Genomic DNA, 16,647 nt, shown 5'->3' with positions numbered 1-16,647 from the left:
TCTCCTTAACAAAGGTCCCTGAAATGTTGAAGGTCAAAGGTGAACACTGCGCTTCACTATGTAGTGATCTGTGACTGTTACTGCACATCCTGACAACAATGCAGTGGATTGTGAATGTTAGCGTTGGTCATATCAATTGTGAAATACAGTTGACTCCTGACAAAATGTTCATTGTTTTCAACTGCATGCCGTTTTTTATTTAAACAGGGAGTCACATTGAGATTAAAATATATTTTACAAGAGAGCCTTGTACACATTACAATAAAAACAGAATATTAAAACAACATACACGTATAAAACAATAACATTCAGCACAATAAATAAAAACATCTAATAAAAACAATCACATTCAATTACATAGAGATCCTCAATCAATGTAATTGTGCAATTACAGTAAATGAATGTAGGACAAAAACACAACACACTTTTGTGCTGAAATTAACAAAGATGTGCCATTAATAATGCACAACAATGATTGGTCATACATCTACTATATTTGATCTGATTGGTCATACATCTACTATATTTGATCTGATTGGTCATACATCTACTATATTTGATCTGCATGCCTCATATTGAGGAAAATATTTGACTACTATTGAATACACTTCGAGTTTGCAACAAGAGGGTAAAATATCCAGCTATGATTCTATGACGAGATGCTCACTTATGTGTTGTTGATGTCGTGGATACACCTTGGCTTCATGCCATTTTGGTCTTCAGAGAAGGAATGGGACATCTAGTTGATGTTGACCACTGAAGTTATGTTGACAAACCAGAGTTCATTTCCGTAGACTTTACACAATGGACACTGTCCATCACAGTTCTAAGTGTCAGAAGCATTGCACTTCAGCCTACATACCTGCTTGTGGGTAGTTTGAACTCAACTGTTTTCATTATGTGGTCCTATGGATTCATGGGACAACCATTAAAATGTTTATTTTCTATTTTTTCTACGAGTGAATTTCATGTTACTATTTTAGCATTGTTCACACATTTGCTAAAAGAAACAGTCACACAACCATTCAAAACAAACAAAAAAGTCAAGGCAACTTTATTAGGCATAACTCCATTTTTGAACTAGTCATTCTTCATACAAAAAGACAATATTAAGACTGGTTAGAAAAAAATACATCAAATGTGAAAATCCTATATAAAGGGGCCATTTCACTGGGAAAACTATCATTAAAATGAATAAGAGAAGTACAAAGTAGTTGGTTATCAAATACCACATTTTGGGCACAATACATATAATATTACACAGGCTTCCTGCATAAGACAAGATTTAATATAAAAAATATATACAGTATTCAACAAACAAAAACAGATCATGACTTCATAACTTGACAACACATTCCTTAATATTTTCAGTCAACATAATGGTTGAAAACTTGCAACAAAGCATTCAAACAGAAATAACTTTACACTTACGGTATGCAAAATATCCATACAATTTGCCTTGTGAAATATTTTTTTACAGGCAGAATTTAATTCATTCTTAAGACACTAAACTGAATTTTGTACACACACACACACACACACACACACACACACACACACACACACACACACACACACACACACACACAGTCTTCCTCTGACAATGCGCTCTAAAACATACTCATTCATTGGTATGTTGGTCCAAAATGTTCAGGAGATATTCCATAAGACTCCTTTTCTGGCAGGATTTGTCTAAGTGGCGACCCTACTTTTTCACAGTGACGTTGTACGCAACAGGTCCTCTAAATGTGAACCCCAAGTAGAATGTGATGTTTTCATTGCCATAGGGCACAGAGGCTGCTTTCAGATGAGGAATAGTGAACTTCTTCTCTTTTGGGCCTTCAAGGTACACTATCCCATCTTCTGTCCACCCAGACACAGTCCTGAGAAGTTTTGCCATCTCTGGCATTTTCCACACCTCCCCACTGAACCACTTCATTCTCTTTTCTGAGATGGAGAGGATCTTTGTAATCGTTTCAACCTTGCTTTTGTGAACAATCTTGTCCCACCCACTTCCATTACTAAGGAAAAAGTGGGTGTAAATCCTTTTCTTCCTTTGTGGTATATCCTTCATTTTGGTCCAGTAGCTCCTTTTGAGGTACTCAACAGCTGATAGAACAATGTTGTATTTGGTCTCTTTTTCAGGGTCTGTGTCATGATCTTCTGGCCAGAAGAGCAAGATGAGCAGGAACAGAGCACTGGACAGGCACTTCCGTTTCTCTTTTGGGAACTGCTGACTGAGTTTCTGAAGGTCTTTCAGAGCAGCCAACTTTGGAGATTGGGTTGTAAGGCAACTCAGAGCAATATGAGCTGCTATGTAATTGACAAGATCCATTTGATCCAGCCTGGCCATCAGAGGGTTGCTGGGGTAGAGCGATATGATATTCTCTAGGACTTTGACTTGGTCTCTTTCTTTCTGGTCAGTCAGAAGGGAGAAGATTGAAGTTATATTCCCCCCACCAAGCCGGTAAATGATCATGCGTTTCATGAAAGGAGTTAAACTGCCAGGGTTCAACTGGCACAGCTTTGGGGCAATGCTGATTGAGGCATCACTGAAATATTTACCATACTCAGAGGATTTTCTTACCAACCATGTCATTGGATGGCTTATTTTCATCTCAGAGCTTTCAATTGTCTCCTCCTCATCTGCACTGATGTCTGTCTGGAAGTAACTCAGGTCCTCCGAGATCCACTCCAGGGCTTCATGCAGTGTCATTTGAAGGCCTTTCAAATTGATGTGAAAATTCTCCCAGGGCTTCTTCACTTCCTCAGGAATGTAATCAGTGAGAAGGTACTTCATACATTCTGAATGGCCATACGTTTTGCTTGAGAAAACACGCAATGAGAATACGAGCTTCAACAGACTGCAGCCAACTTCAACTGCAGCAAAAAAGCCACTGTTGTTCATGTTTTCAAGGTCCGAGATAGCAGATTTCTCACATTCTCTGAAACACTCCATTGCTTTCAGCGCAGTTTCAACAGCGTCTGCTGTATTTTCTGCCGTTTTTGGTACTTTCTCAATTGCTTTACACTTGGCGTTGAACCATCTTCTGTATACCTGGCCTTTCGTGTCAAGAATGTAAGAGTTGTTAGGCATTTGTTTTGCTGCTATCTCCGCCCAATCTTTTGCCTCTTCAAACTTCTCATGGGAGTAATTCAGGCGAGCAAGTTGCTGAGCAAAGAATGCATCTTTGTTGAAGCGTTTGTATGCCTCCTTGAGGAGCTCGATTGCCTTGTCAGGGGTTTCCTTTTCACTCACATGTTCAATGAGAGGAGAGAAAAAGCTGTTTGATTCATCACCTTTACTTACTCTGCAGCGTCTCATGAACAGGGCTCGCAGGAACTTCCCATAATCTTCTTTTCCAAATCTGTGCTCAAAAAGCACATCCTCGTGGAGAAGATCCATGGCCAACCCACTTTGCAGTTTTTGGTCACCAAGGAGCTGCTGAAGGATTTCCTTTGCAACAAGTGGATGAATGATTCGAACTGATTCAATGTGCGTCTTGTCATCTCTCAGATGTATAAAGACAAGTTTGGCCTGCTCACTCAGTGATCTCTCAAAAGCATGCTGGCGGAATCGATCCATATGAATGGTGAATACTAGCAGAGCTTCGCAATGGGACTGGGAAATGAATGAGTTCTGAACATAAGTGTTGAGCAATGCCACATACCGAATGAGCCGAGTGACAACCGCTTCATGATCAATGTCTTGCAGCAGATGTTTCACAAATTGCGCAACATACTCAACAATCTTCTGGTGTTCAAATTCTTCACTCATCAAGACGAATGTCAAAATGAATTCTGGCTGGTACTGTTCTTCAAGCTTCTGTCGTTTCCCAGCAAACTGTCTCTTCTCTTCTTTTGATAGTTTGTGAGTGACAGCTACATTCTGCAATGGTGAGTCTTTGCACATCTTCTCTGGGTTATGGGATCGCCTGCAGCTCAACATAATGAAGCAAGGTGTTCCTTGTTTGATTTTCTTAGTGTTGATGGCAAACTCTAATTCATTCCTCAGCTCATCAAGGTATTCTTTGTCACAGTCCTCAATCAGCAGGAGCACTGGGAGACATTTCTCAGGATCTTTTTCCTCATACTCTCTGAGCTGGACAGCATGTTCAGATACAGTGGCTGCGGAGTATGACGGCTTCACAACAGCACATCTTAGGTCTGTCCTCTTGTTCCATAACACTTGCCTTCCCACTGTGCTTCCACCGCTTCCTGGGTGATGGTAGATGTTGATACTGTTCACAGGTCTGTCTACACCCCATTTCATAGTGTCTGTGAGAAGTTCGGAGACCTCCCTGTATGCATCCCTTTGAATTACTTCTCCAACAAACCTCTTCTCTGCAAGCCAGAAATTCAACCAGGTCACTCTTCCCCCGTGGTAGAACTGTCTTTCAATGTTTTCTTTTTCTGCTTTGATGTAATCATCGCTTGTTTCATCACAATGATTGACACTCAGGATTTCCAAGGAATACATCCTTTCCTCGTCACGAGTTTCAAGAAGGCACTGTCCTTTCAGGTAGATAGGCAAGTGTTTGGTGTCTCGAGATGTTACAGGTTGGATTCGCTGCAGTGTCGCATCAACATGGCTCATTTTCATCCCGACAACACTGGAACGGTTCACAGTTTCTGTTCCACATGAACCCTCTGCAAAACTTTGCCATTTTTGATAGTTATCCTCAGATTCTGAGATGCAAATGATGTCTTCATGGCCTTCCATATCTGTGAAGAACTCATAGAAGGTGTGCAAAAGTGGTTTCTCAACAGGGGATGTGAGAAGGAAGACCACCAGGAATGCTCCTTTTGGCAAGACCTGTTTGCAGATCAATGACACAGATTCCCTCAGGAGTGTAATTTTTGTTTTGATCCATGTCATCTCATCACAGGGGTTTTCATTCCCTTTGTAATCGCTTCGTCCGTTGCAAAATATCCAGCTGGTTTGCTCAAACAAATGCAAATGGCTCACAAATTCTCCAATGCTCATACCACTTGATATTTTGTAGTTCTGCATGAAATGCATATTTGCAGCATGGTACTGAATATATTTACTGCACAGTCCTGACAGCTTGGAATCTGTGTCAAAGTCAAACACACAAAAAATATTCATGTTGAGCAAGAAGTCAATGCTGCTCAAATCATCTGGTTTGAACTTGTTAGTGACAAGAATGTACCATTTCTCCTTTTCAATGAATTTCTTGCCACTGGTTATCAGCATGGTGAGTTTCCTTCCGAGGTCTTGGCAGATGTCCGGGGTGTTAACATATCGACAATGCTCAGCCTCTTCTCTTTGGGCATCTCTGTCTCTGACTCGCTGGTAGAAGTCATTTTGATCACTCACTGGCTCGGTTTTTGATCCTACCCTGCGATAGATTGTTTCCTTTTCATGCTCAATCTTGTTAGAGGACTCTTTGAAGTTTGGCAGGCGAACAGAGTACACTCGGTTCTTAACAATGCTTATGGAGGGAACAATATCAACCTCCACCACATATCTTTTTTCTGTGCTATTTATGTCCATAACCTCTATAAACCGAGGTGGACGTATGCACTGTCGCACATGCTCGCTGTCAGAGCGAGAGAAACTCCTCTCAATGTGATCCAATGCATCAACATATATATCTTTCTCAGAAACCAGAACACCAATTATCTCACCATGCACATAGCCTGCATCATCCCTACTGTCCATCACACCAAAGTGTATTGTGCCATTTGATCTGATATTCATGCAGCCACTACCGAATTTGAGAACCTCTTTGGCAAATTTTGCCTGTAGTCTTGTGCGGTCCAATTTGGCAGCATTGTCAAGTGACTTATACTCATGACAGGGAGATATTAGATCAAATACACCAGATTCAGGTTGCAGAACACTATGTTTGACATATGTGAAATCAATGCCTTCTTTGCCAAATGGCCGTGGCTTGCAGTCTCTCTTCGTGGTTAACACATTGTCCTCAACAGATTGTCCTTGATGAGTTTGTTTCTCTTCCTCTGAAAGACCTTGATCTGTCTCTGGAATCTGGGGAGCTGATCCCTGCTTCTTCTTTTTACTTTCCTGTTCACTATTGTTGCTACTTTGAGGCTTTTCCTTGCCCTGAGTTGTCTGTTTGGTGTCTATAAGCTCATTTCTCTTTCTGATGATCAACAGAGCTGGTCCTGATTTCATTCCAATCTCTTTTCTCAGATAGTCCTCAGTCAGTACAAGGAGAATTCTCCCATCTACCTCTTCCTCATAAAGCTTCTTGATGTATTGCTCCTTCACTCCAATAGTTCTTAACCAAGAGCTCACGTTGGAGTCAGTCCATTTTTCAACAGGCAGTTCATCAGGTTCCTCTGCTGTAGAATATAATAGAAAAATCAAATAACTGATTTATTACCTATATGAAGTATTAGTAGAATATAAAAACATAATTACACCAATATCTCAAACTATTTCTTACCCATTATTGCACTTCAGTCTACAAGCTCACTGCTGTGTAGGGTCTTGCATAATCAGTCTGTGGAAAATAGTAACTATTAATCAATCAACTACATCATCTAAAATAGCACTGCTTGTTTTTCTACTGTGTGTTGCTCAGTGAAACATATTTGAAATTAACAAAACTACAAAAGAAGTACATCCTTTAGTAGGCTGTGAATATATTTTAAAAAATGTCTTCTTTCTTGGTAGCCCAGTAAGCAAAATGACCTTAAATGATGTTGAAATAACATCTGACATTGGAACCATGTTAATTTTCAGTTGTAAGTGAAGGTTTAAAATACATATTTTAGGGACGTTGAAAAGACGACTCCTCTGGGTGTTAAAATGGTGTCTGACATTAAAGCCATGTTCATTTTCAGTTCTACGTGAAAGATAAAAATCAGTATTTTTTTGGGACGTTGAAAATCTGTATTTTTTGCTGTGGTTTCATAAAGTCAAATTTTAACCGTAACCAATTTCACTGACATCTCATGTCAATGATGAAAGTATTATGTCCAATCCCAAAAATATTTGGTTCTGATTGATTTATTATTGCTCTCATCTGTCACTTGCTATTAGCCATTTCAAAAGCTGAAGAACTGGCAGTGATCATGTTCAAAGTTTATAGACACAACCAACCGAACACTAACTACAACAATTTTCTCTATCGACATAATGTTTTAAAATATACACTTGCAAATAACACTGGGTATTATTCTAATGAGGTCCACCCCAAACAAGGCCAAATTGAGTTGGTCCGTCGGCGTTAATCGCATCTCCATTTTCTTCACTGCACGGATCCTTTTAAACACACGCATTTCCGCACGGAAGCTGTTAAGCACAGAACACAGCTACAGTCAATGCTTGCTGACGTCGCTGATGACTCTAGCCAAAATCATGTAAAAGTTATGCCCAATGTCGCAGGAGCTATGTTTTTTTCTTTCTGCCACTGCTTAAAAAAAAAATACTAAACTTTCAGGGCCAAATGTGAGCAAATTCAAATGTTTTCAATAATCGTGATTAATCTCAATTAACTAACGCAATTAACTATTTTAATCGTTTGACAACCCTAAAGAATAGACATTTTCAATGTCCGTAAATTACATATTTTAAACTTTAACTTAGAACTGAAAATTAACGTGACTGTGTAACGGATGTGAAACGGCTAGACGTAAGCGACATTAGACGTAAGCGACATTAGACGTAAGCGACATGCTTCCTTCATGAAACACAACTGCGGGTGTTACTCTACTCTAGTTGTCAAAGTCTAGATGACAGGCCGAGAAAGCTGCTAAATGGATCTAAACAGTGAACTGTTTTGGTCACACCACTTCTCGCAAACCAGCCACTTTACAGTGAGAGTGTTGAAGGGGCTCCTGCACTCTGGGTAGTCTAGAAGACAGAGGCAAATCGCATTCAGATTCTCCTCCTCACAAGCCATGCACAGCGCGCCATAGTTTCCTAGAGGGCGGAAAATAGGCTAGAGACAGCGGTGATATGCTACATGAAGATGAAATTGACAACCATTTCAAAACAGAAACACATGCATTGGCTAAATAGATACATTGCTGCATTGCAAACATAAAAAATGTAGACAAAGATAAATTAATTCACACAAGGAACCCACAGACCTGTCAGTGGCAGTGTCCCAGACAACAATATCTAACCTGTTCCGAATAAATTACTGTCGGGTTGCAGTAGGACGATATTTGCAAATTGGTGTGAACGGTGTCATTAAACAAGACGTGCTCATATTATTTATTTTATGTACTTGGTGAGAGGGCCTTTAGCAATGTTAGCTAGCTAGGGTTCACCTATTTGGCTAATAGCTTAGCTAGCTAGTACCACCTTAGCCGAAGACAACTGCGTGAATATTGGTGTTTCTCCGGTCTTGAGTCTCATATCACCATAGCATCGTGAGGTGTACTAAACGAGAGAAGCAAGCTGGCCAGTAGCTAGTAGGCTTTTCAGCATTGTTGTGAATTAGCCTTCACATGCGTGATAGCAACACTACCTGAGCAGGTAGGGAACTCCAAGTTATCTAGCCAGGTGTATGCCACTATGTGCATGTAGGACTGCTAGTGTGGCTAGCTTGCTAGTTAGAAGCCTCACAGGTAATGCTAGTTAGGGCTAGCACAGTGTGAATGCCACGGCCATGAAGCTAGTAATGCATTATATAGCTAGCAACTGCCTTATGGCTAAGGTAACCAGCATATTGCTGGTCGGAGTGTGGGTTATTCACAAACGAGTAAACATAGGTTTTAACCAAACAAGAGAATGGCTCAGTAGGAAGCTAGAAATCTAGTCATGCTGAGGAGAGCTTTAATGGATGCAGTCACATCCACAAGGAAGAGAAGCAAGAATGACCAGGAATGTGTTCAGTACGTTTTTAAAACCTGGAATGTTAAATTGAATGGAAATGGCGCTTTACTGAATGACCAGTTAAAAATGGGGAGCGGTTGGGTTGTGGAACAATTTCAGCATTGCCACTGCCCGTAAAATAAACTCACCAAAAAAAGAAACGTCCATTTTTCAGGACCCCGTCTTTCAAAGATAATTCATAAAAATCCAAATAACTTCACAGATCTTCATTATAAAGGGTTTAAACACCGTTTCCCATGCTTTTTCAATTAACCATAAACAATTAATGAACATGCACCTGTGGAACGGTCGTTAAGACACTAACACCTTACAGACGGTAGGCAATTAAGGTCACAGTTATGAAAACAGGAGACAAAAGAGGCCTTTCTACTGACTCTGAAAAACACCAAAAGAAAGATGTCCAGGGTCTCTGCTCATCTGCGTGAACGGGCATGCTGCAACGAGGCATGAGGACTGCAGATGTGGCCAGGGCAATAAATTGCAATGTCCGTACTAGAGGTCAACCGACTATGATTTTTCAACGCAGATACCGATTATTGGAGGACCAAAAAAAGCTGATACCGATTAAATCGGCCAATTGTTATTTATTTATTTGTAATAATGACAATTACAATAATACTGAATGAACACTTATTTTAATTTAATATTCATAAATAAAAATAAATTTAGCCTCAAATAAATAACGAAACTTGTTCAATTTGGTTTAAATAATGCAAAAACAAAGTGTTGGAGAAGTAAAAGTGCAATATGTGCCATGTAAAAAAGCTAACGTTTGAGTTCCTTGCTCAGAACATAAGAAAGTTGGTGGTTCCTTTTAACATGAGACTTCAATATTCCAAGGTAAGAGGTTTTAGGTTGTAGTTAATATAGTATTTATAGGACTCTCTCTCTCTATACCATTTGTATTTCATATACCTTTGACTATTGGATGTTCTTATAGGCACTTTAGTATTTCCAGTGTAACCGTATAGCTTCCGTCCCTCTCCTCGCCCCTACCAGGGCTCGAACCAGGAACACCAGGAACACGACAACAGCCAGCCTCGAAGCAGCGTTACCCATTGCTCCACAAAAGCCGCAGCCCTTGCAGAGCAAGGGGAACAACTACTCCAAGTCTCAGAGCGAGTGACATTTGAAACACTATTAGCGCGCAACCCGCTAACTAGCTAGCCATTTCACATTGGTTACACCAGCCATTAGGCTGATAGGCTTGAAGTCATAAAAAGCACTGTGCTTGCGAAAAGTTGCGGGCAAAACGCACGAAGGTGCTGTTTGAATGAATGCTTACGAGCCTGCTGCTGCCTACCATCGCTCAGTCAGACTGCTCTATCAAATCATAGACTTAATTATAACATAACACACAGAAATACAAGCCTTTGGTCATTAATATGGTCAAATCCGGAAACTATCATTTAGAAAACAAAACGTTTATTATTTCAGTGAAATACGGAACCGTTCGGTATTTTATCTAACGGGTGGAATCCCTAAATCTAAATATTCTTGTTACATTGCATAACCTTCAATGTTATGTCATAATTACGTAAAATTCTGGCAAATTAGTTCGCAATGAGCCAGGCTGACCAAACTGTTGCCTATACCTGGACTCTGCGTGCAATGAACGCAAGAGAAGTGACACAATTTCACCTGGTTAATATTGCCTGCTAACCTGGATTTCTTTTAGCTAAATATGCAGGTGAAAAAATATATACTTCTGTGTATTGATTTTAAGAAAGGCATTGGTGTTTATGGTTAGGTACAGTTGTCCAACGATTGTGCTTTTTTCGCAAATGCGCTTTTGTTAAATCATCCCCCAGCGTAGCATTGATTATATGCAATGCAGGACACGCTAGATAAACTAGTAATATCATCAACCATGTGTAGTTATAACTAGTGATTATGATTGATTGATTGTTTTTTATAAGATAAGTTTAATGCTAGCTAGCAACTTACCTTGGCTTCTACTGCATTTGCGTAATAGGCAGTCTCCTTGTGGAGTGCAACGAGAGGCGGGTGGTTATAGCGTTGGACTAGTTAACTGTAAGGTTGCAAGAATAGTTCCCCGAGCTGACAAGGTGAAAATCTGTCGTTCTGCCCCTGAACTAGGAATGGTTAACCCACTGTTCCTAGGCCGTCATTTAAAATAAGAATGTGTTCTTAACTGACTTGCCCAGTTAAATAAAGGTATAAAAATCAAAAATGTACTTTTTTTTTTAATCGGCAAAATCAGCGCCCAAAAATACAGATTTCCGATTGTTATGAAATCTTGAAATGGGCCCTAATTAATTGGCCATTCCGATTAATCGGTCGACCTCTAGTCCGTACTGTGAGACGCCTAAGACGGCGCTACAGGGAGACAGGATGGACAGCTGATCATCATCGCAGTGGCAGACCATGTGTAACAACACCTGCACAGGATCGGTACATCTGAACATCACCCCTGCGGGACAGGTACAGGATGGCAACAACTACCCGAGTTACACCAGGAATGCACAATCCCTCCATCAGTGCTCAGACTGTCTGCAATAGGCTGAGAGAGGCTGGACTGAGGGCTTGTAGGCCTGTTGTAAGGCAGGTCCTCACCAGACATCACCGGCAACAACGCCGCCTATGGGCACAAACCCACCATCTCTGGACTAGACAGGACTGGCAAAGGTGCTCTTCACTGACGAGTCGCGGTTTTGTTTCACCAGGGTTGATGGTTGGATTCGCGTTTAACATCAAAGGAATTAGCGTTACAGCGAGGCCTGTACTCTGGAGCAAGATCGATTTGTAAATGTAGGGTCTGTCATGGTCTGGGGCAGTGTGTCACAGCATCATCGGACTGAGCTTGTTGTCATTGCAGGCAATCTCAACGCTGTGCGTTACAGGGAAGACATCCTCCTCCCTCATGTGGTACCCCTCCTGCAGGATCATCCTGACATGACCCTCCAGCATAACAATGCCACCAGCCATACTGCTCGTTCTGTGCGTGATTTCCTGCAAGACAGGAATGTCAGTGTTCTGCCATGGCCAGCGAAGAACCCGGATCTCAATCCCATTGAGCACGCCTGGGACCTGTTTGATCGGAGGGTGAGGGCCAGGGCAATTCCCCCCAGAAATGTCCAGGAACTTGCAGGTGCCTTGGTGGAAGAGTGGGGTAACATCTCACAGCAAGAACTGGCAAATCTGGTGCAGTCCATGAGGAGGAGATGCACTGCAGTACTTAATGCAGCTGGTGGCCACACCAGATACTGACTGTTACTTTTGATTTTGACCCCCCTTTGTTCAGGGAGACATTATTCCATTTCTGTTAGTTACATGTCTGTGGAACTTGTTCAGTTTATGTCTCAGTTGTTGAATCTTGTTATGTTCATACAAATATTTACACATGTTAAGTTTGCTGAAAATAAAACGCAGTTGACAGTGAGAGGACGTTTCTTTTTTTGCTGAGTTCACGTCACCCGTTGCTTCAAGCCACACCTCGCTACACCCAATAAACTGGAGCAAACATACCTCAGTCTGTTCAAGAACATTCAAGAACGTTCAGGGAACACGTGTCCTTCAGTACAAACCGTTTCACAACGTAGCAAATGTTCAAGCAAACTGAACGAACCTCAGTTTACAGGCGAGTGGCTCCCTTTATAGATCCCCACAGTGGATGTGTCATAATACCCATAAAACCTAGCGGTCAAACAGGGAAATGGTTTAAATGATTTTTCCACCATTCGTTTTCCCCATTTTAGAAATACTTAAAACAAGGGCCGTGTCTTGTGTAGGCTTACCCTGGTGTGACGTTTTGATATTTGTGTAAATCTCTCTCAGACAAGGTGACTTTTAAATCAATACATTCAGCTCTATTTACTCTCAGATTCGAAAAATGATAATTAATGACATCATGCAAGACTACAAATACATGCATGTCTCTCTAGCTGACACCTTTGCTAACAGGTATTGTTTTATTTTAAAACATGACCAAAACAGTTTTTATTTTTTATTTTAAATGTGACCAATTTATGCATTACTACATTTTGCTAACATTAGATAGTTAATTCAGAGATTCTTACCTTTGCCTGGATTCAGCAGTCTCGTCCAGATAGTATTTGTAGTTCTGTCGGATAGCCTCATTGGCAGCCAATTAGCATTTCATTTTTTTTATACCAGCGAATATATTAATAAGTCACCTTGTCCGAGAGAGATTTACAGTTATCAAAACGTTACATCAGGGTAAATTTACACATAAGAGTCTAAAATCGCCTATGGGAAAAATGAATGGTTTAAAAACGATTTGAACCATTTCCGTTTGACCGCTAGGTTTTATGGGTATGACTCATATTGTGGTACTCTTTGGAGGAGAAGCTCACCTCATTCACCACTTCACCTGTGTCTCCTGTAGTATCTAGGATCTACATCTGTTTATATGAGTTACTGTGCTGTTACTAAGCAGTAATGCATTACGGCAGTGTTACGTTACTACACCTAATAGGAAATGCACATGCGCACTGGGGTGCCAGGAACTGTAGAGCACAAGGGGTTTTGACTTTACTAAACGAAAACTAACTGTACTCCCGTCTCCTGCCTGGTCATTTCTCCACAACACAAATATTACAGATTATGTTTGATTGGTTACTTTGAAAGATTGTGGACATGCCCATAGCTAGACATTGAAACGAATATTTGAAATATACCCTATTTCAAGACAACGAAGCTGCTAAAAAGTTTAGTTGATTATAAAATCACAAGGGAATGCAGGCCAATGCACGGTTTCAAATAAATTGGCTCAAGCCTATTAACGTTGGCTACAGTTAGTATTTTTAGATGTTCAAGAAACTCTTTAAGTAACTACATAGCTACATAGCCCACATTAGCTACATTGCCTGTTCACACTGCTATTATGCTTTATCTTGGCCAGGTCGCAGTTGCAAATGAGAACTTGTTCTCAACTAGCCTACCTGGTTAAATAAAGGTGAAATAAATAAAAAAAATAAAAATACACCGTTTTAATAAAAATTCAGTTTAATCTGTAGTCTCAAAAAAAAAATATATATATTGGGTTTACCAATGAGCGGGCGAAGATGAACCAGACGTTGGCGGGGATGTTGTCCTCTCTAGAAAAAAAATACACTCCAGTTTTAGATTGCAGAGATAAGACTTCAATATAGTTTTTTTCCATTCAGCAGATACACTTTACACCAAACAGAAATAAAGGGCTAAGAATGTGTCTTTCCTTTGTTGGAGAGCACTCTCAACAAGCGTAGCCTATAATTGATATAGTTCTCACCTCTTTAAATTGTTTCATTGCCAACATAAATATGTTTAGTTCTTAATTCGCCGCACGTCTTTCATGCTTTAGAATATTCGGTGTGATAGAAGACGACTCTTTTCAACTGGTAGATTTCTGCTGCTGTACTAGATAGCTGGTGTCGAATGCTAAAACGCTCTAAAACCATGGACCCTAACTACGTCAGATCCCGTAAGTTTCGTTTAGGAGAAAAGGAGAGTTATGACACTGGCAACTTGGCATGGACCCCCTCAGGCTTGCAGTGGAAGTCCGTTAAATAACAGGCAATAATGAATATATTATGTTTGCTTAGTCCCAAAAATAACTGACAAAAATGTAAAGTTCAAAAGGCACAAATATAACGCTGATTTATTTGGCTTTTTCACTTAAAACAGCTGCATATTCGTTGGCAATGCAAAATGAGAAAATTCTGAAACTGTGTAGTATGGACAGTACATAAAAACAGCTTACAAAATAAATAAAATATTAGAATATTACAGTTAAATGTAATACATTAAATACCTATTAATATGTTATTCACTGACAATGGATATGATTGAATAAAACATGTTGCATTGGATCATCGTTAAGGAATATGAGATGAGAGAAATTAAATATAATTCCTCCATCAAAGAATGGACAAAGAAACTCAAGCCCATAACCCAGAATGTAAAGGGAATACATTGTAATCATCCTATCATGACTTGTAGCTGAACAAGATTTAGTTATGCATAGTGTGTCAAGAGATCAAGCAAACAAGACTTCGGCTGACGCCCTGCAATAAAAAAAACACTATTTATTTGTGCCCGATGTACAGCACAGCACAACGCTAACAGAGATAAGATAAAGTAGAAAAGAAACACATGCTTCTACCAGTGTTCAATTCAAACACCCTTTGGAATATCTCTCCTTGACTGCACAGGAAGACAGGCACTGAAATAGTACTGAGTCAAGCAGCATCTGCAGCAGCAAGCAAAACTATTCCAGACACATCTACCCTCACAGAGCTCACATACATAACACAGTATTATTTAAAAAAGGCATAATGGCCACATATGATTTTCATTGATCAAGTCATTATCAAGTAGTCACATATACAAAAATATACACCTCTTTACAGTGAAAAGGCTCACTGAGGGAACATTGTACAGTAAAACTACCATTGTTGACTTAAATCTTCCAACATCAACAGAAGGATTCCTCCCTTGTATTGCCAAGTATTTTTGTACTCAACAATACTTGACATAAGGCGGGACTCCATTGCAAATAAAACAGGTTCTCTCTGCCCACACTAGTTCATTTCCACCCTGGCTTCTTGATGCATCGGGGGACCTTGGGACGGTTCCATTCTGAGCCATTTTGTCTCAGTAGAGTAGGAAAGGCACTTGGTTTGGGCTGCTGCTGCCCCGTCGGCAGGTCCCAGGCAATGCAGGCCTGGTCCTCACCAGCACAGGAAAGAGCCACAGGGCCCCAGTATGTGTCCACTCGTAAGGCAATCAATCAATCAAATGTATTTATAAAACACCCTTTTTACAACCGCAGGTGTCACAAAGTGCTATACAGAAACTCAGCCTAAACCCCCAAGGCAACGCTTCTCTGTGCCATACCCATCACCTGGCTTTCAGGCAGGCTCTGTGTCCTGTGTGGCACTGGTGGTTCAGGATTTGTAGGGGGGATTTCTGAGGGCTGGGTGGGCAACTGTCCGTGGAGGCAGGTCTGGCAGTGTGGATGAGGGTGATGTAGGCAGTACTGGTTTGACTGGTAATGATGTGGATGATACTGGCAATATGGTTGTGTTGTTGAGATTGATAGTGACTGTATGGGTGTAGAGTCTGATACGGTCACTGACTGTATGGGGTCTGTGGATGGAATTGTGCTCGACACCATCACAGGCTGTGAGGGTACTGTGTTTGACGCTGTGGGTTCCTCTGGCTGCGACGTGTGTGTCTGCAGCGGGGGGGGGGGGGGGGGGGGGCCTCATGGTGTGTGTAGGGAGTCCGTTGGGAAGGAAGTGCCTCCTGTGCACATGTGTGCATGGCCAGGTAGGTGTGGCGCGGGAGGTGAAGTAGGAGACAAAGTCATCAGGGATGGAGCCCAGAGTCTCCTGGACCTCTGCTGGTAACTCCCTGTAATGGTGCTTCTAAAGGAGGGATAAAAGAAGAAGGATTCATATACACAGACATCTAAATCAGGTAAACACGCATAGGAGGCTGTTGCATAGAAAAGGGTCTGCATACATTGTTACACCAAATCCTAATTCACCAACTAAAAGTACAGCTTTCATGGTTGGTAACAAATTCAAGTTAAAAAATGTTAATAGATTGCTTTTTATAAATGTTGTGCTACATTTAACTGCCGAAACTGCTGTTGGTGAAGTCTCTTCCTTCGTAGGTGTTGTCAGAGGTCAGCATGTGGGAGAAGTCGAGATCAGGGATGATCGATGAGTTTCCCACTAGTAATTAGAAGTTGTAGGTGCGTTCAAGTGGATTTTTTCCAGTCGGTATATGGTAAATACCACCTTCCCACTTGGTTATGAATGCAGCATTAGTCCCAC

The 16,647-nt window shown here is 40.8% G+C and overlaps 1 protein-coding gene across 4 annotated transcripts in view; it reads right to left on the bottom strand.

Annotated features, from left to right (window-relative positions):
* The window catches only part of samd9l (sterile alpha motif domain containing 9 like), an 86,714-nt gene extending 72,415 nt beyond the window's left edge, over positions 1–14,299 (bottom strand). The window contains exons 1-4 of one of the 4 annotated variants that reach the window (XM_036941525.1): positions 14,094–14,299; positions 13,872–13,920; positions 6,438–6,494; positions 956–6,333 (exon numbers count right to left, since the gene is read on the bottom strand). In XM_036941525.1, the coding sequence (XP_036797420.1) occupies positions 1,706–6,333; positions 6,438–6,441 (4,632 nt within the window). In that variant the 5' untranslated portion in view covers positions 6,442–6,494; positions 13,872–13,920; positions 14,094–14,299 and the 3' untranslated portion in view covers positions 956–1,705. Of the gene's footprint in view, positions 1–955; positions 6,334–6,437; positions 6,495–12,879; positions 13,017–13,871; positions 13,921–14,093 lie in introns of those variants that run through there. The other 3 variants (XM_036941526.1, XM_036941527.1, XM_036941528.1) reach the window with 3 other exon arrangements.
* Positions 14,300–16,647: the final 2,348 nt, after the last annotated feature.

This window comes from Oncorhynchus mykiss, chromosome 13 (assembly GCF_013265735.2).
Source record: "Oncorhynchus mykiss isolate Arlee chromosome 13, USDA_OmykA_1.1, whole genome shotgun sequence".
Classification (NCBI taxonomy): domain Eukaryota; kingdom Metazoa; phylum Chordata; class Actinopteri; order Salmoniformes; family Salmonidae; genus Oncorhynchus; species Oncorhynchus mykiss.
The sequence above is the reverse complement of the archived record's forward strand: the minus strand, read 5'-3'. Positions and strand labels throughout refer to the sequence as shown.